Source organism: Nematolebias whitei, chromosome 12 (assembly GCF_014905685.2).
Source record: "Nematolebias whitei isolate Nwh7 chromosome 12, NemWhi1, whole genome shotgun sequence".
Taxonomy (NCBI): domain Eukaryota; kingdom Metazoa; phylum Chordata; class Actinopteri; order Cyprinodontiformes; family Rivulidae; genus Nematolebias; species Nematolebias whitei.
The window spans coordinates 25,257,275-25,283,203 of NC_056509.1; the positions used below are offsets into that span (position 1 = coordinate 25,257,275).

The 25,929-nt window shown below is 38.6% G+C and overlaps 2 protein-coding genes and 1 long non-coding RNA gene across 3 annotated transcripts in view; 2 read left to right on the forward strand and 1 right to left on the reverse strand.

The window, feature by feature from the left end:
* LOC119418482 overlaps positions 1 to 3,376 on the forward strand; it is a 35,363-nt gene extending 31,987 nt beyond the window's left edge. The window contains exon 3 of the long non-coding RNA XR_005187198.1: positions 3,361 to 3,376. This is a non-coding gene — a long non-coding RNA (uncharacterized LOC119418482). The remainder of the gene's footprint in view (positions 1 to 3,360) is intronic.
* Positions 1 to 25,929, reverse strand: part of fermt1 (FERM domain containing kindlin 1) — a gene marked incomplete at its 5' end in the record, with an annotated part of 928,370 nt that overhangs the window by 393,780 nt on the left and 508,661 nt on the right.
* LOC119418479 (1-phosphatidylinositol 4,5-bisphosphate phosphodiesterase beta-4) overlaps positions 3,375 to 25,929 on the forward strand; it is a 44,398-nt gene continuing 21,843 nt past the window's right edge. The window contains exons 1-16 of the mRNA XM_037685768.1: positions 3,375 to 3,458; positions 8,163 to 8,243; positions 10,519 to 10,578; positions 11,665 to 11,808; positions 17,121 to 17,200; positions 17,292 to 17,345; positions 17,432 to 17,513; positions 17,602 to 17,702; positions 20,146 to 20,203; positions 21,052 to 21,160; positions 21,445 to 21,655; positions 23,846 to 23,939; positions 24,410 to 24,489; positions 24,623 to 24,707; positions 24,810 to 24,900; positions 24,980 to 25,069. Of these exons, the coding sequence (XP_037541696.1) occupies positions 3,375 to 3,458; positions 8,163 to 8,243; positions 10,519 to 10,578; positions 11,665 to 11,808; positions 17,121 to 17,200; positions 17,292 to 17,345; positions 17,432 to 17,513; positions 17,602 to 17,702; positions 20,146 to 20,203; positions 21,052 to 21,160; positions 21,445 to 21,655; positions 23,846 to 23,939; positions 24,410 to 24,489; positions 24,623 to 24,707; positions 24,810 to 24,900; positions 24,980 to 25,069 (1,504 nt within the window). The remainder of the gene's footprint in view (positions 3,459 to 8,162; positions 8,244 to 10,518; positions 10,579 to 11,664; positions 11,809 to 17,120; positions 17,201 to 17,291; positions 17,346 to 17,431; positions 17,514 to 17,601; positions 17,703 to 20,145; positions 20,204 to 21,051; positions 21,161 to 21,444; positions 21,656 to 23,845; positions 23,940 to 24,409; positions 24,490 to 24,622; positions 24,708 to 24,809; positions 24,901 to 24,979; positions 25,070 to 25,929) is intronic.

The following is a 25,929-nucleotide window of genomic DNA, read 5'->3' on the forward strand; positions in this document are numbered from 1 at the left end:
TATCTGTTCTCCACATCAACAGCAGATGTCCCTCCCCCATGACTCCCCTCCTCACCCCAGCCTCTCCATGCAGCTTCTGTCACACACAGCTGTTTCTCCCTGCCCGCCACAGATTTGATCAATATCACGGCTTTTACTGGTTTTATCTTTACGTTTCTCTTGTCACTTTCTAATTTGTTAAACGTGTGTGTGTGTCTCACTTGTAGCAAGTGAGGGACATTAACATTATATTTTTGGCTTTTATCATTGGATCAAGTGGGAGATTAAATATATGCAAGAAGTTTGTAGTTTAAAATGATTTAAACAATTAGAGAAAGTGTTTGCAGACATTTAAAAGCTGTTGCAGCTGGAGAGCTTCCAGGTAAAACAACATAAACAATTAAAAATAATTTAAGACAAAATAGAGAGTACCAGAACATGTTGATTGTTTTTATTCAGCTTTTTGTTAAAAGTCAAGTGAGTACAATCAAAATAGGAACATTGTATATGGGAGCCATTGACTGGATGAAAATTGTATTTACTGATAATTTCAATTTGTGCTTAGTTTAAGTCCAGGGCTTACAAATGCACTTAAAGTCCAAATTAAAGTGTTTTGAAGGTAACATCAATCGAAATAAAGTCATTAAAATAAAAAAATAAAAAATCTGTATGCCTTTTTATAATTGTCTGTTGTTGTTGCTGTTGTCCATTGTTGCCATCATTCTTTCTTGAAATCAGGTCTCTCTTGTAAATGAGTCCTTGAGGCTCAGTGGGATTAACCTGTCTAAATAAAGGTTGAATGAATAAATGGTGCTTTTCTTAAAGTCTTGCATTGTTTTGTTTTTGTCACATTAAGTTTGAATTGATATTAAAAGATAAAAAATTACTCTCTTCTGGATTTTCTGTGATCACTCTGAAGTGGGACGTCATCTGTGCCAAACAAAGGATCACGGACAGAGAAGTTAATAGAAAGTCAGTGGCGATTTTAACCTCTTTTTGGGGGTGCTCAAGCACCCCTAAATTTTAACTTGCTGGTAGTACCCCTGAAAAATTAATAAGCCATCATTACGATTTTGTAAGGAAACTCAGTTCTCAAACCTTAGATTCACCAAAATATTCAATACATTTTGAATAAATATGGAATAAATGATGATATTTAAACGGGCCAGTAAAATCTATGATTTTTTTTATTTTTGCACAAATGGGATCCTCTACACTATCTGTCAATCAATCCAGTCGGATTGTCAGCAACTGACCTATCTGTGATCTGAATTTGTCCCCAAGTGAAACACCCCTTACCTGTGGGAGCTGGGGTGGGAGGGAGTAGAGTTTGCTCTATTCACACAAGGGTAGCTGTTGGTCAGGCTACTTCTTGTTGTGCCATGCTCTCTAAAATAGTTATTGAATCAAGTGTTTACTTATGTAGATAAACATGTTTAACAATCCATTAAAATACACTAGAATGCAGGAAATGGCATCTACTTTATTCAAAATTTTCTGGAGGGGGACCCCCAGCCCCCCACATCAGTGTGTTCCCCCACTTTACAAATGTGCCAATGGCCATCACATTGTTCAAGCCAAGAGCCATTGTCAACACTGGGGGCTAAGCACTCCTAAAGGTCAGATTCTAGGATCGCCCCTGTAGCAAGTACAGTAAGCCTAAAATAGTTCAGTGTGTGCTTCTATTAGTTGTAGAAAACAATCTAACAACAGATAATTTGTTCTTCACCAGCCCAACAGTCAAGAAAGTGCATCTTTCCACACACAAGTTACATTTTTGTTGAGAAATAGTGATATTCTTAAGAGGTGCTTTCCAAAGAGCAACATTTTTTAATGAATACATAAATCGGGATGCTAAAAGCCTATTTTGCGCATATGCACCATCTACTTTTGCCTTAACAACTAAAATAGACCCTTTTAAAGTTTTTTGAGTAGTAGTATGCCACATTTGCGTATGTGCTTCTCCTTCACAGTTTTGTCTGACACATGTGAGGCTCGCGTAAAAACCCATCAACAAAATTATAGTTTCTCATCAAGACCTCCTCCTCTCATGCCTGAGCTCGATGTCTTTCATGTTGATAGTCGTGCAGAGTGTTTGTTGCAGTATACCTAGATGATTTCAGGACAGGTGCAAAACAAATCCACCCTTTGATACAGTTTATTGTTCAGTCTTATGCAGGATAATGATGTAGAACATTGATGTTTATACCTACAGGAATTTGTTTAGTTTCAAATGGTCTTATTAATTACCATAATGGGTATACTGTACTTGTATACTAAATAGGCATGATCCTAACATCAGCGTTTTATCTGGAGCTTACTGGGGCCAACAATACAAGTGAACTGAGACAGGCAGTTTACCCAAGAACAATAAAGAGCCCATGAGCAAACCTTTATAAGGGCAATTTTCAGTTCATTTATAACCCTCATGGGCCCCACATATAACTGTTAGCTGGGTCATAGTACAGCTGCTGTTGGCCTTCTGCTGGATTGTCAATAACTGTTAACTAAACCGTCATCATTATAAAGTCATTTCACTCAAAAGGACAGATGTTCAGGGGAAGACGTGGACCAGCTAGTCAGAATGTTTTTTTTTTACATTTGATGTTTACACGTGGGCTTTACAGTTGTGTTTTCTTCACAACTTTGGTTGATGAAGCTCTTAAATGTGTTAAGATCAATATTGCATGTATTTCAATATAACCACAGGGACAAAGTGGAAACAACGTAACGAATGACAAAAATAAAAGAAGCAGGATCGTACCGAGTTTCACATTGTCGGTGCTGATAAGCAGAACCATCATGGAAATAATTGCAATGCAGTGTGTCTATAACTCATCTTAAACATTTCTCAAGGATTCAAGGTTCTTTATTTGTCATTTGCACCCCATGTGGTACATGTGGTGGAACAAAATTATGTACACGGGGTTCCAGTTACAGGCAACAATAAAATGTAAATGAAAAACAGTAATAAGATCTAAGATATGAACTAAGAAAAACATCAACTAAATATACATTAAGCACTAGTAGCATAAAATTCTGGTGTGCAGTCCAGGTGTAAAAATGGCTGTAAAGTATAACATGAGCTATAATGCTTTTTTCTATTTTAGCCATTGCTTGTTGTTTTTATTACCTGTATGTGAACCCAAACTTAGTCTAAAGGCCAGGGTCATGTTGTCGAGCACTCTTAAGGAAGAAAACACGTTTTTATTAGATAGAAACAAGTCCTACATGATGCATTAGTGTCCAAAATAACCAACCAGTCAGTGATATTTCTGCCTCTGATCTGAGTGTTTTTTATTCAACTACAATACATCCTAACTGTTCATGGCCATTAGTCTTTTTAAACTTACTCTTCTCTTTTTGTTATTTGCATCTCAGGTTTGTGAGCAGCCATGACAAAATCCTACGAGTTCAACTGGCAGAAGCATCTGCCAGAGTTCATGCAAGAAGGTGCCTTCTTCGACAGGTTTGATGAGGTAAATATAAATCTGTTTCTTCTCTGGTCAGTAATGTAATTGATTAGCAAAGGTAGAACCTCTGCTGTTTTATCTTAGGATAGATGGTGGAGGTTAGACCTGTGTCACATACTTTATTCATATATTCATTCATTCAAAAGAGACAAAACAATTTAATTAAAAAGAAAAAAAACATTGAATGATAAGGGTGCAAAAAGAAGAACAAAATTATTATAATATATGCCCCTTATTTAAAAATAAAATAAAATAACTACAAACAGACAACAACTTAGGACTGAACAATTTCCAAAGTGACAACAAAAACATCAGGCATTCTTCATATGGTATCATACTTTCTCAACAATTTTATCTTAGTCATTTAAAAAAATATATAAATTGTTTGACATTTTTATGATGACATCAAGGCAATTCCACAATCCTATTCCCAGAATTACAACGCAGCTCCTTCAGACTAGTTCTAAATGGAGGTTTTACAAACATTTCCATTCCCGTAAGGTTATAATGACTCTCTTTATTAACAAATTTTAATTGAATATTTGGGGTAATATATTTTTATGAGCTTTATACATGACTTGTAAAATACTATATTCAACCAAATCATAAAATGTTAATAATTTCAACTGATGAAATAATATATTTGTTGGTTGACCATAGCACTTTCTACTAATAATTCTTATAGTTCTTTTTTGTAAAATAACAATAAGATTTGTAATTGTTTTTCATGCTTTCCCCCAAACTTCAGTACAATATATTAAATATGGAACAATCATTACATTATACAATTTATACAAAGCTTTGTCATTCAAAAACTCTTACTTTATACAGTAATGCAATTAATTTTGCTATTTTTATTCTTAAGTAATTTACATGAGATTTCCATGAAGCTTCTCATCAACACCCAAAAAATGTATTTCATTAACTCTATGAATTTCAATACTGTCAATTTTAAAAGGGACTTCGATAATTTTATTTCTATGTAGTTTGTTTTTTCCAAGTTTAATGATAACTTATTAAGTTGGAACCAAGTTTGTATTTTTACGAATTCTGCCTGTATCATTTCTAACATCCGTTCAATATCTTCAACCGAACAAAAAAACGTGGTATCATATGCAAATAAAACACAATTCAAAAGCCCTGACACATCAACCAGATCATTCAGATACAAAATAAACAACTTTGGTCCCAACACAGAGCCCTGAGGAACTCCACATCCATTAACACAAAATTCAGATCTTACATCGTTTACCTGTACAAACTGTCTCCTATTATTCAAATACTATACTGTCTTGGTTTGCCAATAACCTCATGAATTAGATTTTTTTCCCCACAGTTCTTCACCTTATTAACTCCCTTGTAGTTTTCTGTTACCTGTTTTGCCCGGTAGTTTTCATGTTTTTGTATTTTTGTGTTCTTGGTCCATGGTTCCTCAGCTCAGTGACACTGGTGTTTCCTCACACCTGCCCCTCATCTGCTCATTAGCCCAGCTTAGCTGTATGTTCTCCTGTAATCACTCCTCTCTGTACTTATACGCCACAGTCCCTGTGGTTTGACTAAATGCAACACGAACCCTCAGAGGTTAGCTGTCCAATTTATCACTCGATGGATTATTGTTTTGGTCAAAGTTCTAGCAGCGGGCAGGCAAAACAGATCAGTCTCATTAAGAAGATTTGGCATGGTCTTTTGGGACTCACAATCATCTGTACAGTATGTTTACTGTACAATATGTACTTTGTACTGGATATTACTTGATCCATATTGGAAGGTTTTGTTGTACAGTTGCTGAATAAAATTTTTACCCAATAGTTATAAAAAAGTGTCAAAATTAAATAGCTTGTTTAAGATGAGTTTACAATAATAAATAAAGCAAATATACAGCATCAAATTGCTGCCACACAGAATAAATTATATAAAACTAACCATGTCACAAGTTGAGCTCAGTGGTGTAAACTTTACATTGTAGTACATCCTTGTAAAGTTATTTAGATAGACAGTATGACAACCATAATCCTAAGAAAAAATAGCTAAACTATTTAATTGTTAGTTACTGCTGCCTATTATATAGTACTTTTTGTGATTAAAATATCATTTTTTATCGTTTTGTTAATTACAGATGTTATTACAGTAAATATTTATAGTTATTTTTAAGCATATTACTTTTAAATATATATATATATATATATATATTGGTCATGTTCTCAATAATTAGGACACTTAGGTAGGACATTTGATGCACAAAGTGTGTCAGCTAAATGCACGCCCCACTCAGAAAGACACACACTTACCCCCCCTACACACGTCAGGCAATCCCTTCAGTTCTCTTGATTTTTTTTGGACGTCAGAGCGGGGAGGAGGAACTCTCTTGGCCTTAGAAGAAAAGTTGAAAGAGAGCACGGAAAGCCACTGTCACATCCAAAGACATGTCAAAGAGAGCAACAAAAACTGGGCCACCATGCTTCAGAAGAAGCTTCAGTGTGTTGCTGTGAGTTTAGAGCCCAGCTGAGGCAGGATGAGGTTAGCCACGGCCTGAATGAAAACAGGGTCAGTCTGTGCTAGCAACTTGAAATGTTGACGTAAATTTCATTTTTTTATTCTACATTATTTATTAGATAATAATCACACTTTAAAATAACAATTTATAATGAAGTACAGACCGTTAGGTAAAGGTTCAATCTTGTCGAGGCTGCAGGGTTCGTTCAGCATCGATTTAAATGACACTTCAGCAGGAACAAGCCGATATGCTAAACAGCATGGATTGTTTTTACACAAAACATGAATCCCCACTGAGTGACAGATGGTGGAGGCAGGTATGCATGTGTGTGTTTAGTGCTTTCAGCTTTATTTAAGGTTTCATAGGGAAATGGCAACATTACATGAAGTATTTCTATTCAACTTGGAGTAAAAGCTGCCCTGTTCAATTAAAAATACATATGGCATATCAATATAAATGTTGGAATTAGGTTTTTCATCTTGAATAAGGCATATGTTGCTAATTTTGCTGGATTTTCAAAAAGAGTATCTATACTGCAGTGAGAAGTGTGGCTTTAAATGAGCTTATAATTACAGTGTGTTTGTCTCACAGCGAGACATCTCAGATGAGTTTTCCCTCTCTGACAGTCCAGAGTCATGGAAGTCACGGGTTAAAGAGATCCAGTGTAATTCATCATACTAAGAGCCAAAGGACTTCCTCTGTGTGTGCTCCTTTCATTATCTCACTTATTGGAAATCAATCACTCAAGATCTGGCTGACGTTTGGTTGCCAGGGTGACTAAGCAGCTTCATATTGACAGCTGCCCAAAGAAGAGAGAAACGGTGGAGGCACTTACTTCTTTTTGCTCATGGTTTGTTTTCAATGTTTACGATGCCAGGGTAGATAAAACTGTAACTCACGGGCTTGACCAGCTCAGAGGAAGTTCAAGAAACAGAGTGATTGAAATTATTTTAAAAATAATATTTTAAAGAGAAGATTTAGTTGTTATATCTGCACATTTGTGAGCAAAGGCCAAATCTGTTCAAATACGAGTTTTCCCATTTCAAATATTCTTTATGGTGTAGGTTTTGATCTGAGAGAGTGAATATATAAACAACAAAACAATACACACTAAGCTGTACCGAATTTGGCAGAGGAGGTACAAATGTTCATGAACGCCTTATAAATGGATCTTCTTTCATTTAGAGCTAAAACAGTGAGTCCTCACCTTAGTATTTCTTTGCTTTAGCCTTATAAAAGCAAGCTTTGTGGTAGTCTATAAGAGTAGCCTCCTGGTTGTTAATAAGCAGACCTTATTTTAGACCACCTCCCTCACAGAGCTGACCACTCTGCAATTAAGCTGCTGTCAGTCCTTAATCAGATGAAGGAAAATCAAGCTTTCAGCTGCACTGACAGCCGGCTCACTGTGCCCTGAATGGGAAAAGGAATGTTTTCTTTTTTTTTTAAGATGGTTTCAAATGTCAGGGTCAAGCCAAAAACAAGTCCTATTTGTTGCTATACTATATGTCATGGCACCAACATCCTAAAATAATAAACTATGTGTGTGTGAGCCTTAGTTCATCACACTGTTCTGTTTCTAATATTAGAGTAAGAGTGACCTAACAGCCATTTGCTCCTCTATTTTTGCCTCTTCATTAGATTTGTGATGAATGGAATCAAAATGTAAAACACAGTTAAATGCAGCAGCTTGGTTGCAATATCACTGATTCCAGATAACCAGGTGCGGTGGAAACCACTAAAATCAGCCAGCTCAAGTTAATCGGAGTAGATTTTCTGTCCTTAACTTAGTTTATCTATTAAAGTCCTATATACTGTATATATGCTGCAGCATCACAGTAGCTGAGCTGAAGACACTGAGGGTCTTTTTTGAAGCCAGAAATGTTTATTATGTTCCTTTGAGGGTTTTTAAGCTTGGTGCTCTTGCAAACTGTTTACATTAAGTAGACAATCCTAGCAGTCACATATATCCTTGTTTACTTTAGTAATTATTTCAATCTGTTGTGCACAACAGAATATATTGGTGCGTTACCTCCTGTTTGTAGGCTTCCACCTGTGTGTGTCTTTAAAAAGGGAGGTACATTTTAAAATGTCTTTGAGCTTCACCTACCTGTCTGATTGAGTAATCTTTGCAGGTTGTGTAATGTGAGGCCACGTCCATTGAAACTGTGATCGATGATGCCTCCTCTCTTACAAAAGATTAATTTTGTCCTCCACAGGACCCATACATCTTTGAGCCCAACTGTCAGATGAAGGTGGACGAGTATGGCTTTTTCATCACATGGAAGAGTGAGGGAAAGGTACAGAATACTCTTAGTCTTTTCTGTGTTGTTGTGACACTAAACTTTGTTGAAATCTGGGAAGAAATAAAATAACAACTATGGAAGAAGCTCGTCTTAGTGAATCATATACTGGTCACTCACCCTGTGCTATTTATCTTACGGCCAACACCAAAATCATGCTATAGATATTTAATGTTAAATGGCTGCTAACAAAGAAGAATGTCAACTACAATCAATTTAGCTGTAGACTTAGTTATTGTTCGTACTTACTGTAAAAAAAAGAAGTTATTTTTGTCCCCCGTCATGGAGCGAAGACGATGAATTGGAAATACCCTCCATCTGTCCATGTTGTGAGCATGATAACTTAAAAAATAAGTGAGGTACCAACTTCCTTATTGGTATTGGCTACATCTACATATAAGAAAGGTTCTTTTCAAAAATTGGGTTGCCACGTCAAAATTCAAGATGGCTGCCGCCATATACGTCTAGCCATCTTCTGAGCTGGATACAGTGCAAAGTATTCACAGCGTTTCACTTTTTCCACATTTTGTTGATCATGTTACTGACATATTCCACTTGTTTATGCCAAAGTCACATGCAGATAAAGGCAGGAGACTCAAAGGTAAAAATAAATAATGTTTATTTACAAAAAACAAAGCAACAAACTGACATGGCAGCCAAACTTATGTGAACCAAGGATTTAGAGGAGCAGAGACAGAACATGACACTATGGAAGGATAATGCCCAGACAAAGGAGAAATGACAAGACGCTGACTTATGTACAGGAATACTGACGAGACAGAGTGAAAACATCTGGGGTGATTGGAATTACAGACAGCTGTGACAAGGGCTGAAACACAACGAAGTGCAGGAGCTGAAGAGGACCACAAGAGGGAGAAACACACTATGGAGTGGGGTAGACATCATACACAGAAGCCCCACAGTTACAGCCTTTTTCCAAATTGTATTAAATTAATCTTTTTCCTCAAAATTCTACACACAATACCCCATTATGACAAGGTAAAAAAGATTTGAGATTTTTGCAAATTTATTAAAAATAGAAAACTAAGAAGTCACATTTGTGTAAGTATTCACAGCCTTTTCCATGAAGCTCAAATTGAGCTCAGACACGTCCTGTTCACACTGATCCTCCTTGAGACTTGAGATGTTCTACAGGTTAAATGGAGTCCACCTGTAGTTGATTGGACTTGGTTTGAAAGGCGCACACCTGTCTATAGAAGGTCCCACAGCTGACAGTGCAGCTCACAGCACAAACATCAGGCATGAAGTCCAAGGAACTGTCTGTAGACCTCAGAGACAGGATTGTGTTGAGGCACAAATCTGCTTCTTTGAAGGTCCAATGAGCTCAGTGACCTCCATCATTTGTAAATAGAAGAAGTTTGGAACCACCAGGACTCCTCCTAGAGCTGGCCGTCCATCTAAACTGAGCGATCAGGGGAGAAGGGTCTTAGTCAGGGAGGTGACCAAGAACCTGATGGTCACTCTGTTAGAGTTCCAGTGTTCCTCTGTGGAGAGAGGAGAACCTTCCAGAAGGACAACCATCTCTGCAGCAATCCACCAATCAGGGCTGTTTGGTACCAGGTGAAATCCACTCCTTAATAAAAGAAACATGGCAGCACGTCTGGAGCTCCTGAAGGACTCTCAGACCAGGAGAAACAAAGTTCTCTGGTCTCATGAGACAAAAATTGAACTCTTTGGTGTGAATGCCAGGAGTCATGTTTGAAAGAAACCAGGCAGCGCTCATCACCAGGCCAGTAGCATCCCTACAGTGAAGCATGGTGGTGGCAGCATCATGCTATGGGGATGTTTTTCAGCAGCAGGAACTACAGACTTATCATTTGAGGAAACTATGCTTTCTAGTTTTCATATTGCTTAAAAGCAAAATGTCCTCAAATGATTGGGGTGGCTGAAGATTAATCGAAGGTGGTCTTGGCCATCGTAGATATATAGCAGCATGTTTTGTTCATTGTCCTTCTTATGTCAGTCTGTTTCATTTTGTATTGCTAGCAGATAAAATCACTTTTAAAAACTGAGTACTAAACCACTTTATCTCAGTGCTCAAAGTTATATATTAAAGGTATATCAAGTCGTTTGTGTCTAAGGATCTTATTACTAACAGTAAAGAGTCTGTGGTGATACTCCTGGGTTTACCATGAGACAAAGCTGCAAAAATGTGACTTTATCCTCTGGCTGTGTCTCCACTGACTATTCTAGCCTCCTCACTTCCTCTGCCTCTTTTCTTTGTCTTTCTACCTGTTCCTGTCTTCCTCAGGAGGGCCAGGTTCTCGAGTGTTCCCTCATCAACAGTATTCGTGTCGGTGCCGTCCCAAAGGTGAGACCTTTGGAAAGACATCTGCTTTCACAACATTCACACTTTCAGCTCGCACCACAAGCTCCCCCACGTGTCACATCAGGCACATTATTCTAGTTTAAATTAACCAAAGCTACAGTATTACATTCTGTTTGAAACCACAATTTTTTTACAGCTTTGCTTTGTGCATTTCACCCACAGTGACATCATGAAAGATTGTGTTTCTTTAATAATAAGCTGTTTGTGGGTTAAGGAGCATTCACCTTGAGATCTGCAGCTCACAGGTTTAAGAAGTTCTGTCTCTGTCAGTAACACACCCTGTAACAGGAAGCCGATCCTGAAATAGCCAAGACAAACGGACCAGAATCATTATTCTGTATTTGTACTGGAACCTGAAACAGAACGGGAGTTTATTGAGCAGATATTGACCCAGCTGCACACAAGCACAGACATGTAGGGTTTCTCTGTGCATTAAATATGAACTCATACACTGCAGCTTTGACAGTGACACGCTGTAATGTAATATTTGACTACATGCCATCTATGAATTATAAAAACGATTATTAGGTACTCATGTGGACTCCGGCTTCTAATTAGGATGCAAATTCATTAAGCGAGTAAAAAGTAGCATTACAGGAGACAGTGTAAAAGTTCTGTATACATCTCAGCAGGTTTTTGTTTGTGACGCAGACAGAAGAGACAATTGTTGTCCTCTGTGTGGACGTTTTAATGTCTATGAGTGAGGTCACAGACACATCTGCCTTGTAGCAGAGTTTCTCTTTTGAAACATTACAGGTTCAAATCATCCAAAGAAGAAGAGATGAAACTAGATTTTAAAGCTGCAGAGACGTTGCCTGTTTTTGGTCAATTATTCATAAATCATACGTATTAAATCTTTTTTAAATATCTTTTTTTTGCTCCACTAATTAAACACGACTTTGCTGTTTGATTAGACTTAAGATCAGTGATAATTCTGAAGAATAAACCACTGTGAATAAAGTAGTGATTTGTTGAACTTCACCATGTGTAAATGGCCACATTTAATTTCCCTTTTCTTTAATCATCTGTTTCTCAGCTCTGATCGTTTGTTTCTTCTGATTTCCACAGGACCCAAAGATCTTGTCATCATTTGAGACCACTGGAAAGACGGAGGCAGACTTGGAGGGATGCATCATCTGCATCTGCAGCGGCACTGACCTGGTGAACCTGAGCTTCATGTTCATGGTGGCAGAAACCCCCGACATAGCCAGGGTACAGGCACCTCTCAGTTCCACACCTCATCTACCTGACAAACTGAAGTCATGAATTGATCAGCTTGAAGAGTTGTATTGCAGGATGGTGGTTGGATTGTAGCTGTTTGCACTGCTGCATTAAAGATAGATTGTTTGCTGTTTAAATCTTGGCTGTAAAGCTGTTTCTGTGTGGAGCTCTTCCTGTGGGTTGTTATCATCTTTCTCTCATAGTCCAAAAACATACATGTTGGGTAAAGTGGGGATTTCAAATGAAGTATAAATGTGGTTGTTTCATCTTGCGTGTGTAGACTAAGGACCTTTTTAAAGTACATGTAAACGCCCCACACTTATAGCATCTAGAGTCTTTGAACCTCATTCAGGTTTTCTATGGCTCGCTGCGTCCATCTCGCACTTGTGCTACTTCTGTTTATTTGTTTTAGATTACATTTGTGAATGTTGTGAAATGATGCAGCATTTAAACAATAGCAGCGTGTTGCAGTAGTTCCAGCTATTTTTAAATCATTTTGGGATTCTCATCTGTGCTTCATTTTGTTTGAATCGTGATTTATTTATTTGTTGTTTTATCTTTTTCCACTCCACTTTGGATGCTGTGCTGCTTGCTGCTCTTCCTGCACAAACTGAGAGCTGTTTACATGATGGAGCAGCCTGCTGTGTTCATGAGATCGCCTGCAAACAAGTGATCACACATTCAGCACTCGTTTTTTGAGAGCTGGCAAAGAATGAGAAAGGGAAGCGATTGGAATGCAGTATGGTGGTTTTCTCAAATGCATACCTGCAGAAAAAGACTGGATTTGACAACTCTCTGTACAAACTGTACGCTCTGGAAGAGGACAAATATATATGTATGTACCACGCAGGACGTGTTACTGAGAACATGTGAGATATTAAACTGTTAGCTGGGAGTTTGTGTTCATGCTGAGGAAGTCAGCTGGAAGGATTGGAAGGATGCAGCTGACTTCATCCACTCAGTGTTAACCAGGCTTCAAACCCAAAAACCCACATTGATGATCTCCATCCTGCTTCTACTGCAAATGTCTGTTTGTCTACATATTTATTATTTACTTATTTTTAATAGTCTGGCTGCGGCAACACGGGAGTGCAATTGGTAGAGTTGCCGTCTTTCAGCAAGAAGGTTGTCGCACCAAATCCCGCCTGGGGGGGGGGGGGGGGGGGGGTTGTGGGGGGGTGTTTTTGGGGGGGGGGGTTTCTGGGGGGGGGGGGGGGGCTACACGGAGGGGGGGGGGGGGGGGGGGGGGGGGTCATTCTGGGTTGAGTTTTCATGGAGTGGAGTTTCCGTGCATGGGTGGGTTTTCTCCGGGTACTCCGGTTTCCTCCCACAGACCAAAAGCATGCACGTTAGACTGATTGGTAACTAAATTGTCTCTAGGTGAGAGAGAGAGAGAGAGAGAGAGAGAGTGAATGGTTGTTTGTCTCGTTTGTCTCCATGTGTCCCTGTGATGGACTGGAGACCTGTCCAGGGGCACCACCATATGGGCACCAGTGACCCTGCAACACGAAAAGGAAGAAGCGAGTAAAGATAATGGATGGATAGTCTGGTAGTAATTGGGGGTGTAAATCACCAGCTTTACCACGATACGATATTATTGTATTACATGGGGGAAAACACTAGGAAGGCTGAACAGATGACAAAAGAAACCAGAACTAAAACGCAAGGATCTCAAAATCTAAACACAAAACTAATAAAACAGATTCTCACAGTAGTACATCACAGTAAAGATGGTTGGAGACTTCACCCAGCACTTTTTGGCCCAAATATCTTTTATTAAACTGGGCAAATACTTTTATTATCGTTAAAGATATTTTGGTAACAAATCTACACACTTTAATGCGTCTTTGAATTTATTATCATTATACTCACTTTGTCAAAATGCTCAGAATTCCTGCGTGAGCGTTTCCCACAGGATCTTCACCAGCGTGTCCCACAGAGTCGACTGGAGAAGAGTTGTTAAAATATAAATGGCAGCAAAGAGACAACTGCCCAAATCTCTGCAGGTCTGACAGGAGTTTAGTTCGGCAGATTCGTCTCTAAAACACAGACTGAAACAGTCAGTGTTGTCAAAGCAAGACCATGTAAAGTACCTCAGTTTTACACAAAGTTTGCAGGTTAATAGACCATTCAATTTAATGCCAGATGTTTTAAATGTGAGATTTGTTCAACAAGATAAACATAGAAATATTAGTGAAGATGGAAACAAAACAAAGATGACTCTTAGTGTTATTTTCCAGTTGGTTTACTTTAGTTAAGAACAGCAGTAAATGTATCAGTCATTGGTCTATAGCAGGTCGTGAGGGCCAAAAAGGACAAAATCCTTTAATGTTTTAATGTTTCACCATTAAAACAAGTTTACATTTCAGTGTTGATGACTCTTTGTCCTTTGTTGGCATTGAAGAAAAACGGAATTACATTTAATGCACCAACGGTTTGATGTGGATTAAAATGTGTGGAAAGTTACTGGCAGCTGATCCACGGACAACAAGCACGTTGCACCTTCTGCACCCATAAGGTTTTTATTTTCACTGCTGTAAGAACTGAAGGTCCACCATTCCATGAAGAAATGCATATCCCTGCAGCGTTTTAGACTGAGGTCATCTTAAGAGGAGAAATGACAAAGATGGAGATGGTTTGATCAAATCTTGAAAATAAAGTGTGATATCATGAGATGCAGCACTCAGAGGTGAATGACTCTCAGCTATGACCACGTCAAATTTCAGTTTGCTCTTTAAAATTTACTGAGCTATGACCATTTTTGTGTTGGCAAATTTTGAATAGCTGTGGTAGCCATTTTAAATTGGACTGACTCTAAAGTTAATCAGTTGTGGAGGTACATCCAAAGTTTCATTCAAATCTGTCCAGTGTTTCATCATGAGATATTTTGCTAACAAACAGAGTATACTCCACAGAAGAGCTTCACAATCTGCAGCACTCAATAGATGTCAGCTGTAGGGGCAGCTGTGGCTGCGTGATTAGAGCGATCGTCCTCCAATGGGAGAGTTGGGGGTCCAATTCCACCAGCAGTTACACGTTGAAGTGTCCCTGGGCAAGACACTGAACCCCTCATTGCCTCTGATGTGTGTCCTATCTTTGACTAAATATGATCTAAAACACTGATTAGTCTCTACAGATTCAGATTACAGTAGTCCTTCGATTATCGTGGGGGTTACGTTCCACACACCCCCACGATGAGTGAAAAACAGCGAAGTAGAAACACTATATTTATTTTAGTATTTATACATATTTTAAGGCTTTATAAACCCTTCTCACACTCTTGCAATGTTCTAAACTCTTAAACCTACATTATTTTAACAGCATATGTATACGGTACAGTAGGAATGCACAATATATACGGTACATGGTAGAAAAGATAGAGATTTAGCCTACAATAGAGATCTGTCTTCTACCAGCTAACCGCAGTAATGTTGTGTCTGAAGTAAAATCAGAGTTGTCAGTTTAATCATTACTTTTTTTAATTGAAAACTGCGCAAGTGGCGTTGAAGTCTTTTCTTCGAGAGTTAAGTAGCGAAGCTACAAGCTAACTACAGCCGGCTTGCCTTAGTGTTGCCGTATTCGGACACATGCGCAAAACTCTGTGTTCTGTCGAAATTTGTTTTGTTTTTTCAATAGAAAATTAAAGTAAGCGTTGGTCAGCTTTAGAGAAACCTGCTCTCTGATCTGTGAAAAGAACGCTGTGTTGTGTGATTTTACTGCGAGACCCTCTGGTCAAAGCCACAGACTCATTTTGTGTCAGCTCTCCATTAAAGCAGGAGACGCCCACTAGAGGGTTGGAGGGTGAAGTGTTTCAGTGGTGTTTCAATGCTGCTCTGTTGCTCTTCGTTTCTTAATTAAGAATATTGGAAACTGTTGAGAGTTAACAACATATTTAGTTTAAAACATATGGCTAAAACTGCATATGATTTGCACTGTTTTGCACTACAAGAAAGAAGCCTAATACTTGATTTGTTTATTATTTAAAAACTCTCTGGACCTAGTAGTGGAATTTTCTTAATTTAAAATATATGATGGCAAAAGGACACCCTATGCTTTTTTTTTAAATTCCTATTGCAAGTTTTATACCAAAAACATATTGCGATATATATCGTTATCACCACCCTTCATAATACATATCGTGATATGAATTTTATGCCATATCGCACATCCCTACTGTACAGTAGCTATTGCAGAATTTTATATGGGGACTCACCAGCCTTGCTCCGGTTCTGATCGGCTCTCTGCAGCCATTGAGCACCAAGATGGTTTTGGAAAGAGCCGGACCTTTGGAGAGCCAGCACAAAACCACACAACGGTCCCGATGAAGTCCAAATAATCCAGAGGGATTCAGATGAAAAAAATACAGGTTATCTTCAGAGAAGACACCGGATCTGCAAACAATGCCTCCCTGCTCGTGAGGTCTCATGGGCCGGCAAGCAGCCCTCAGATTGACTGATGAGGCTGGAAGTAGCCTTGGTCAGGTTCTCATCAACTCTCTGCATCTACTGAGCGCTGAAGTCACTATCAATAAGGACCCTTCTTTTTAGTTAGGTTCGGATCAGATGAAAACTTTCCCTCCATGTCGGCAGAACGCAATGGTCAGAAGCACTGTTGGCTTCTGGGTAATGTAGTTATTTTGACTGGCAACACAGTATAGGCTTATTGAAAGAAAACTACAAAACGGTGGCACCTGTCCAAAGTATTATTTTTTGTTAACTTTTAATCCCGTACCGTCCCAATCATCTGAGTAATATTAAAGTTGACAATTGTTGAAAAACCACGAAAGAGTGAGTCCATGGAAGTCGAATCGGATGTAGCGAGAGACAGTAGCTTTGTAGAGATGTAGTAGAGTGCTGTGTGGAGGAAAATGAGGACACCTTTTGTAGTGTAAAGTGCTTTGAGTATCTTGATTAGATAAAAAGGCACTATATAAGTGCAGTCCATTTACCTTTTGTAGACGGATGTCTGATCACTGTGTTCTGCAAGTTTTGTTAAAAATTGTGCAGTAGCTCGTATCATTTTATTATTTTTATTTTATTTTTTGCCTTATACAAAAATGCAATTGGATATTGTGATATTGAACAATTTTTCCCTTTAGGTGGTGGATGATAATTCTTCACTGTTCTGTCAACAAACTATATATATATATTTTATATATATATGTATATATATATATATATATATATATATATATATTTTTTTTAGGGAATTTTATTTGTTGTTTATAATTCACTAAAGACATAGTTTTGTCTTAAGTTTAAGTGTCTTAAATACTTTTTTATTTGTTGCTTGTTTGTTTGCAGAAGTGGATTGAGGGTTTAAGGTCGGTGATCCACAACTTCAAGGCCAACAATGTTTGTCCGATGACATGCCTGAAGAAACAGTGAGTGCCTTTTATATTTTATTCTCAGAATATACAAAGTTTAATGCAATCAGTTGTTAACCTTTCTCTATAAATTGTTGTTTTTCTTTAGTTGGATGAGAATGTGTTTCCTGACCAACGTTAATGGGAAGATCCCTGTGAGAGGGTAAGAATAAATCTATGATGACCCTTTCATTTCATTTTGATGCATTCTCTCATCTTGGTTCTCTTCCATTTTCTTTTTTATTGAAGTATTACAAGAACGTTTGCATCGGGGAAAACAGAAAAAGGGATCTTTCAGGCTCTCAAGGATCTCGGCCTTCCGAGTGGAAAAGTAAAAAAAACAAAAAACTGACGCATCTGTTTAACTATTTAATTTAAAACCCACCTGTAAAATAATACTTTTCTTTTTATCTCCACAGAATGACGAGATTGAACCATCAAACTTCACATTTGATATTTTTTATGCCCTCACACAGAAGATTTGTCCCCGTACAGATATAGAGGATCTCTTTAAAAAAATGTAAGTTCATCGTATTTGTTTATAAAACCATCTGCACCCTCGTCTGTGTAATGTTCGCAGGTTTGAAACATTAGAAGTAATGATAGAATGCACAAAACAAACAGTAGAGCTCTTGCATTTTATTCAGCCTGTGTTGTTACAATAATCTGTAAAAATTATGAAGTTGGAAATCAGAAGGACAAATGTTTCTACGCCTTCTCCTTTGTTGAGATAATCCGTCCACCTCACCAGTTAACAAGATGCTGATTAGACTGCATGATTATTGACCACAATAAAAGGCCACTCTAAAATGTGCAGTTTTACTGTACAGTAGTCCTTTGTTTTTTGCGGGTGTTTGGTTCCCCCCACACACCCCTGGCAGCAAGTGAAATTCGGTGAAGTAGCAACATTATATTTATTTTAGTATTTATATATATATATTAAGGCTTTAGAAACCCTTCCCACACTCTTGCAATGTTCTAAACTCTTGAGCCTACTAATTTTAACAACATACTTATACTGTAGCTACTAAATTTTACTCACCAGCTCTGCAGAACAGGAGCGGCTCTCAGTTCCGGCTCTGTTCTGGTCCGACTCGGTTCATTTCTGCAGACGTAACCTGCAGCAACAAAGCCCACAATCAATGTTGTTAACTCTTAAACCTACTAATTTTAACAACATACTTAAATGTAGCTAATCCATTTTACTTGCGTACCTGCTCAGAAGTCCTCGTGGGTCAGCTACCAGCTCTCAAGATTCACCAATGGGTCTGGAGGTCTGGTTCTGCTCTGGTTCTGCTCCGATTCATTGGGTTCCGTGTGGCTTCTCTGCATCCGCTGGCCGTCAATCAGATCAAAACTTTACCTCTCAGGAAACTGGGCTTCTGGGCGGGGCCTTGTTGCCTTCTGGGAAATGTGGTTATTATGAGCAGGAATACAGTGGAGGCTTACTGAGAGAAAACTACAAAATGGCGGCGCCTGTCCGAAGTATTTTATTTTTTCGTTAACTTTTTACTGTACAGTACTGTCCCAATCACTTGAGTAATATTAAAGTTGTGTGCATTAAACTAATGTGTCCTGTACAATTTTTTTTGTACAGTACAATGTTACAGACTGTACAGCCACAAACCACGATAGAGCGAGTCCACAAAAGTCGAACCGCAAAGTAGTGAGGGACTACTGTATTGGGGGGATCTGGGGGGATCAGAAAACCAGTTAGTATCTGGTTTGACCACCATTTGCCTCACACAGTGCAACACATTTCCTTCGCACAGAGTTGATCAGGTCGCGTTCATACATTTAAGATTGTTGAAATGAACATGAGTGTACAGATGGACAGTTTTATGGTGTAAGCTATTTATTTTTAAAAGTTTCTGATGCACATTAGGAAAACATTTGATTGTGATTTATTGTAGAATATTATAATGACAATATCAGCTGCGATAAATCCAAATATATTTTTATTATTGTGGATTGGAGGATTTTCATATTTGTATTTTTGCAGGAAGTTGGGATTATTATTTTCGTTTGGTTGTTTTAATCCATTGCGATATTGATGTTGCACACACTGATATTGATACTTTAATGCATGTTCAATATATTGCGCAGCCAAAAAGCAGTGTGTAGGAGCAAATCATTTTATGCTTTGTAAGGCTTCAGTTCTGCTGAGGTCTCATGAAGACGCTTCTTAAAGTTAAATGAAATGATTGAACTCAGAAAAAAAAAAAAAAAGAGACTCCCTGATTTTTAAATGTTGTGACAACATTAACTGTTTGAGAGGCTGGTTAGGGTTCCAGCATCAGATGCCACAGTCAAAGTGAACCATCTTTGAACACTTTATTTGGGAAATCTTACACACAACATACAAAAAGAGGATAAATACGTGATTAAAATATTGTTAACAGCAAGTACAAAAGCCGTCCCAAGAACGTGGTATAAAGTAGACCCACCGACTGTGGAGCGGTGGCTGGTCACTGTGGAAGAGATATTTGCTATGGAAAACTCACTGATAAATTAAGACTGCAAGAGGTGCAGTTTAATGTAAAATGGGCAAAATGGACTTATTATAGAAAGAATACACCACCATCACAACTGGATAACGAGCACCCTGGAAAATTAACCTTTGTTTAATAATGTATGTATATTATACTTTTACACTAACTGTTCTAAGAACATTTCAGTAAAAATAAGTAAAAAAAAGTGAACCATCATTGTTCTGCAAAAAGTCCTGAACTGACCCTGAATTACCTCATTGAGCCACTAACCCTGCTTCGTAGTACAGGCCGCCGAAGAACCTAACCCACTTTGAAAACATTGAACAAATACAAAACACGTTTTCACTAAAAGTGTAACCCAGAACTTTTATCGCTACAAAAATCTTCCTCGTTTTAACCGACTGTGTGAATGACTGTCAGGATGTTTATGTTCAGTAACGAACTTGTTTTTTTCTAATGATTCTTTTGCAGCAATGGAAACAAAACTGATTATTTAACTGTAGACCAGTTAGTCAGCTTTCTGAATGAAGTAAGCTCTTTCATCATTTATTAACTTCTCTGTGTATCTGCCTTGAGACCCCCCACCTCTCACCCCATCCTGCTCGGGGTAGAAGTTGCCCTCCAGCCTGGCGCCTGTCAGTAAAACTTCACTGATCAAGTATTTCAGGTGCAGTTAGGCTTTGAGGGCAACTTCCACCAGCTCCCCTCTTCTGCATGCCCCCTCTCATCCCATTCCCCGTGTTCTCTCTATAGCGAGGCTTGCCTGCCAGTGTCTTGATTTGTGTTACCATGACAACAGGAGGGTAGAGGTTTCCTTCCTGTTGCGTCCTGCTTGGTTCATCTAGCTTCCTGCTGTGTGCGTGTGTTTTGTGGCTGAATACCTGCTCGGTCCAGTCTGGTCTGTGCTGCTTCGTGCTCTGGACTCGATTAGATTAATGCTCACCTGTCTTTCAGAGCGGGCGGCAGCACCAGGTGGATGTTTTGATGCTGCTGTTTGCTTAGAGCTGCTTTGAACCCCTCAAACGCACGGTGCCTCCGTGTTTGAACGCATCATTTGTAAGCACCGCACTTGTTAGTGTAGCTCACAGTTTGTTTTTATTACCATTTTATATTTGTCCGTCTTAAAACCTAAATGCTTTCTATTTAAGATAACAGCCTAAATTGATTAGAACTTTTTCTTAAAAACGATCATGTCTAAATTATCAAATATGTTAAGCATATATTAGGAAGGACATATGAAAACGATGACTCAAACAGCAGTTAAATGGTTCTCGTCCTGTTTGTAAGAACTGGTCCTACCTGATGTGGTTTGTGTTCAGCAGCAGCTGAACAGAACGTACACGTAACGTTCACGTGCATTCGTGTGTTGCTCTGCAGAACCAACGAGACCCCAGGTTAAATGAGATTCTGTTTCCGTTCTACGACCCCAAAAGAGCCACGCAGATTGTTGAGAAATATGAAAGGGATGAAGAGCTGAAGAAGAAAGGTGAGAGAGATTGGTGAACAAAAGCTGGAGGCTGAAACAGTTTATCCTCTGCTGCCATCTGCTGGTGAAGTTTGTCACATCTTCAGATTACAGCAAGTTTTCCAGTAAAACAGGGATTTACTGTTTTACCTCTGCCTTGTTTTATCATGACAACTTAAAAAGAACATTTTGTTTAATTTTTGTCTTTCTTAAATGCAAAATAACGTTGTTTTTTTTTTTGTTTGTTTGTTTTAAAACTGCTGTCTCATTTCATGACGCTCCTTTCCTCGTCTCTTCTCCTCCAGGTCACATGTCCAGTGACGGGTTCTGTCGCTACCTAATGTCAGACGAAAATGCTCCAGTGTTCCTGGACCGACTGGAACTGTACCAAGAAATGGACCAGCCGCTGGCTCACTATTTCATCAGCTCCTCTCACAACACCTACCTGACAGGACGACAGTTTGGAGGGAAGTCGTCAGTAGAGATGTATCGCCAAGTCCTGCTGTCTGGATGCAGGTATGCAGACGTGCCGTGATGAGGTGTTTACTGGTAAAGTTACTGAATAATTATCAAAGAACTGTGATGTGAAAATTGAAAGAAGACAAGTACTCATCTTATCTTGGCTCTAAACAGCAACTACTTGAATAAATTTTGAGAACTCCAGAGAACAAGTCTGTTAGTGGCTACAAAGACAAGTCTCTGTAGAACCCGTTATTAAGAAAAGGTGCTCAACTGTGAGGAAATTAGATTCAAGTTAATTGTTTTTTAATTGCTGCGGAACAGAGCAGGTGTTGTGTGTGGTGACATTCTCAACAAGAACTCGGCATCTCTAACTTCATCCTGAACTCAGTGGTTTAAAAAAGTCCCAAGTCCTGCAATCCCTCTACCGAACATTTGTGTCCATCATTTGCCAAGAGAAGACACTCGTTATATGTGACATTATGTCTGTCAAACAACGCAGTAGCAGAGACTTGACAGATGACGTAAAGACACTGATGGACCTCACTGAGAACAGTCTGTAGTTATGGCGGTACTTTAAGAAGTGGGTATGTTCTCAGCAGTGACGTGCAATGAGGTTTGTGACAGATGAGGCACTGACTCTCTGGAATGCTCACATGTATGAACCCTAAGTAGACGATTATATTCAATTAAGCCCCTTTTTAAAAGACATTCTAGTTATGCTTTAATCAATGCCGTACTGTTCAACAATGATGGCAAGAAAAGCAAAATATTTAATGTAAGGTCAAACTCTGGTTGAAAAGTACGGGTTACCTTGTTCCCACTTGTTTGAAGCAGATCTTTCAGCTCCAGAGTTGGTCTTCCTCTCTCTAATACCTCCTGTTTCCACTGAAAATCGAGTTTAGGAAAACCCTTTAGTTTTGAGATATGATCTTCTATTTGTTTAAACAAATTTAAACAAGTGTACTGTTTGCTACACCCCGGCCCCTCTGCATCACTGAAGAACTCACAGCAACGTGCACGTTTCATTGTCCCTATGAGGCAGCACTGCCCCCTATCGGTGCAGCACGGTACTTTCTGCCTCACTCTGTGTATTTTCATTGTGCAATATGACCAATTAGAAAGAAGGAACATGTCACACACATTCATTCAATATATTAGACAGACTGTAGAACATCAACATGTGTAGCACATGTGTCATCACACATGTATATTGATGATATAAAGAGCGACAGCAAAGGGCATGCACCAACTGCCCACTTCATTTATTGTATATGACACAGCGCCCCCAGAGGTGAACCAGAGCACTACACTGCCTCACCTGCAGTTCTTCCATGTTTGAACAGGCAATATGTAAATTCTGCTATTTTGACCATTTGAAGTGTTGAAATAATTCAGAAAACAGTTTTATTAAATAGTTTTATAGAACAGTCAAGTGGTTCAATGTATTTTCTCTTATCATTGTTAGTATTTGACTTGTCATGATGACAGGTGAGGCACTGCCTCACCTGCCTCCCCTGACTGCACGTCACTGATTCTCAGGTGGTACTAATTATAAAAGTTTCACAACTTTCAGCAAACTCTGTGCTTGTCAGTCAGTAAGTAAACTTTATTTATATAGCACCTTTTACAGGTCAGAAACCACCAAGTGCTTTACAGAATAAAAGACATATAAACACTAGATAAACAATAAAAACAAACAATAAAAGATAAAACAACATGCGTGTGACACAAGACAATATAAAACTAATTAAAAGCCAATCTAAACAAATGTGTCTCCAGCTGCTTTTTAAAAGTATTAAGAGAATCAAGGCAGCGCAAAGTCAGAGACAATTCATTCCACAGTCTGGGGCCACAGCCCTAAAAGCGTTATCCCCTCTGGTCTTAAAATGAGTTTGTGGGACCATTAACAGACTTTGACTGGAATCTGAGGCTCCAAGAAGAGGAGTAGGGTTCTAAAAGGTCAGAAATGTAGACTGGGGCTTGACCACTCAGGGCTCTAAAAGTAAGAACTAAAATTTTTAAATGAATTCTAAAACGTCCCGGTAGCCAATGTAAAGAGATTAAAACTGGTGTTATGTGCTCTCTTTTCCGTGTGTTGGTTAAAAACCTTGCAGCAGCATTCTGAACTTGTAAAGACAGAATAATTTTAAAGCAAGCTGAACAGCCTCTGCATTATGTTTGCATGTTGAGTACCTGAATGTAAAGTAAAAGTAATTTTATTTTATTTTTGTTACTTTTGGTCAGATGTGTGGAGCTGGACTGTTGGGACGGCAAAGGAGAGGACCAGGAACCCATAATTACTCATGGCAAGGCCATGTGCACAGACATCCTGTTCAAGGTAAAACACTGAGGTACAGGACGTGCTGATGGGATTCAGGAGTCGAGGCCTCATTTATTATTCTATTTATACATGATTCCTCTCCTATCACCGTACCTGAGATGAGAGCAGAGGATGCAGGGAGAGAAGACCCTTTGACAAATGTGTTTTGATTTTAAACTAAGGTCAATTAAATCCAGAGAAGCTATGTCTATTTATATGTTTCTCCCTGCCCTGCCGCTGTATTTCTGGTTCTATATTAGACAAACTTTTACATTTACTCAAGAAAACCTCATTTTTCTGCAGAATAAAAGATTTTGTTCAAAGATTGATTTCCTGGTCCCAAATATCACGACACAAGAGACAGAATTGCCCCAAAGAGAAGGGAAAAAAGACATTTCTCTTTTAGTAAACTTGCCTGCCCTCTTGTGTTGCTACATGTCATGGCTTCCCGTAACGTTTTAACTCTTTGTTTGTTGCTCCTCCAACAGGACGTCATCCAAGCTATAAAAGAGACAGCCTTCGTCACATCTGAATATCCTGTCATTCTGTCATTTGAAAATCATTGCAGGTGCATGTGCAGTTTGTCACAAACATTGTTTCCTTTGAGACTTATCTGCAGGAATATTTTCTACATATTTGATACATGTTAAATATATTCAGTGTGGAGATATGATCTCTGTTTTTTTTTTATGTGTTATCAGTAAACTACAGCAGTACAAGATGGCCAAATACTGCGAGGAGATCTTCGGTGACCTTCTCCTCAGACAACCTCTTGAAAACTACTCGGTGATTTTTCCACTCACCTTCTCTGATTCATCTGGCCTCTCAGAATTTAAAACAACTCTTTTAAAGTCACAAAAACTTAAATCTCCTATTTTCTCTCAACAGCTTGAACCTGGGCGACCTTTACCTTCCCCAAATGACCTCAAGAGGAAAATCCTCATCAAAAACAAACGTTTAAAACCGGAAGTTGAGCAGCGTACGTATGCAGCTGAAAATTAGTTTGGGTTGTGCTTTTATGTGTGTTTAAAACTGAGGTTTGTGATCGTGCAACACAGGGCAGCTGGAGTCTTTGAAAAAGCACATGGAGGCAGGTGAAACCAACACTCCTGCCATCATTATGGGAGAGGAGGACGACACAGAGAACGGTCAGCTGACTAACAGAATTTATATGTTTGCATAAATATATATATACAGTGTCCCTCGTTTATCACGGGTGTTTGGGACCACGCCCACCCATGATAAGTGAAAAACCGCGAAGTAAGGACACAGTAGTCCAAGTTTAAGTTGAGTTAAAGTTCAGTAAACTTTGTCATGACATGTGCCAGGCTGTAATCAAACTCATCACCTGTTACTCCCAATCTCCTTCCTTAAAAAAACAATTTAAATTTAAATACTGTAACATTTTAAATAAACAACCCATACAGCATGGATTGTTTATTTAAAATGTTACAGTATTTAAATTTAAATTGTAGAGAAGAGTAGCAGGACATCAACAGGATGTCACGCAGCTTCAGCTCTGCAGCACGGAGCAGAAATGTACCTCTTGATCAATTACACTAAAGCAACTGAACATAGAAGTTCTAAAATAATTAAAAATAACTTTTAACACTTTTATATTTTGTGATTATGGTGATTTTTACAATGTGACGTACTTTCAGTTTTTGAAGTTGGAAGACAAAAGTCGGATCAGTGCAGCTGGACAGCAAAGGGTTAAAAAGCCGCAGCAGGAGAAATGTGTGTGTGGCAGAGAAGGAGATCAACTGATCAGCTGCAGGAGGGAGCTTCCTCCTGCACTTGTGGGCTGCACACACGGTGCAAAATCATTTAAAAATAATTTATTTTAAATAAACAATTCGTGGTTCATCCATCAATCAACCAATTGTATCATGTCCAATCTTATTTCGAAAATCCGCGATAAACGAACCGCAAAGTAGCGAGGGATGTGTGTATATGTACACAATATATATATAAATATATACATATATATATATATATATATATATAT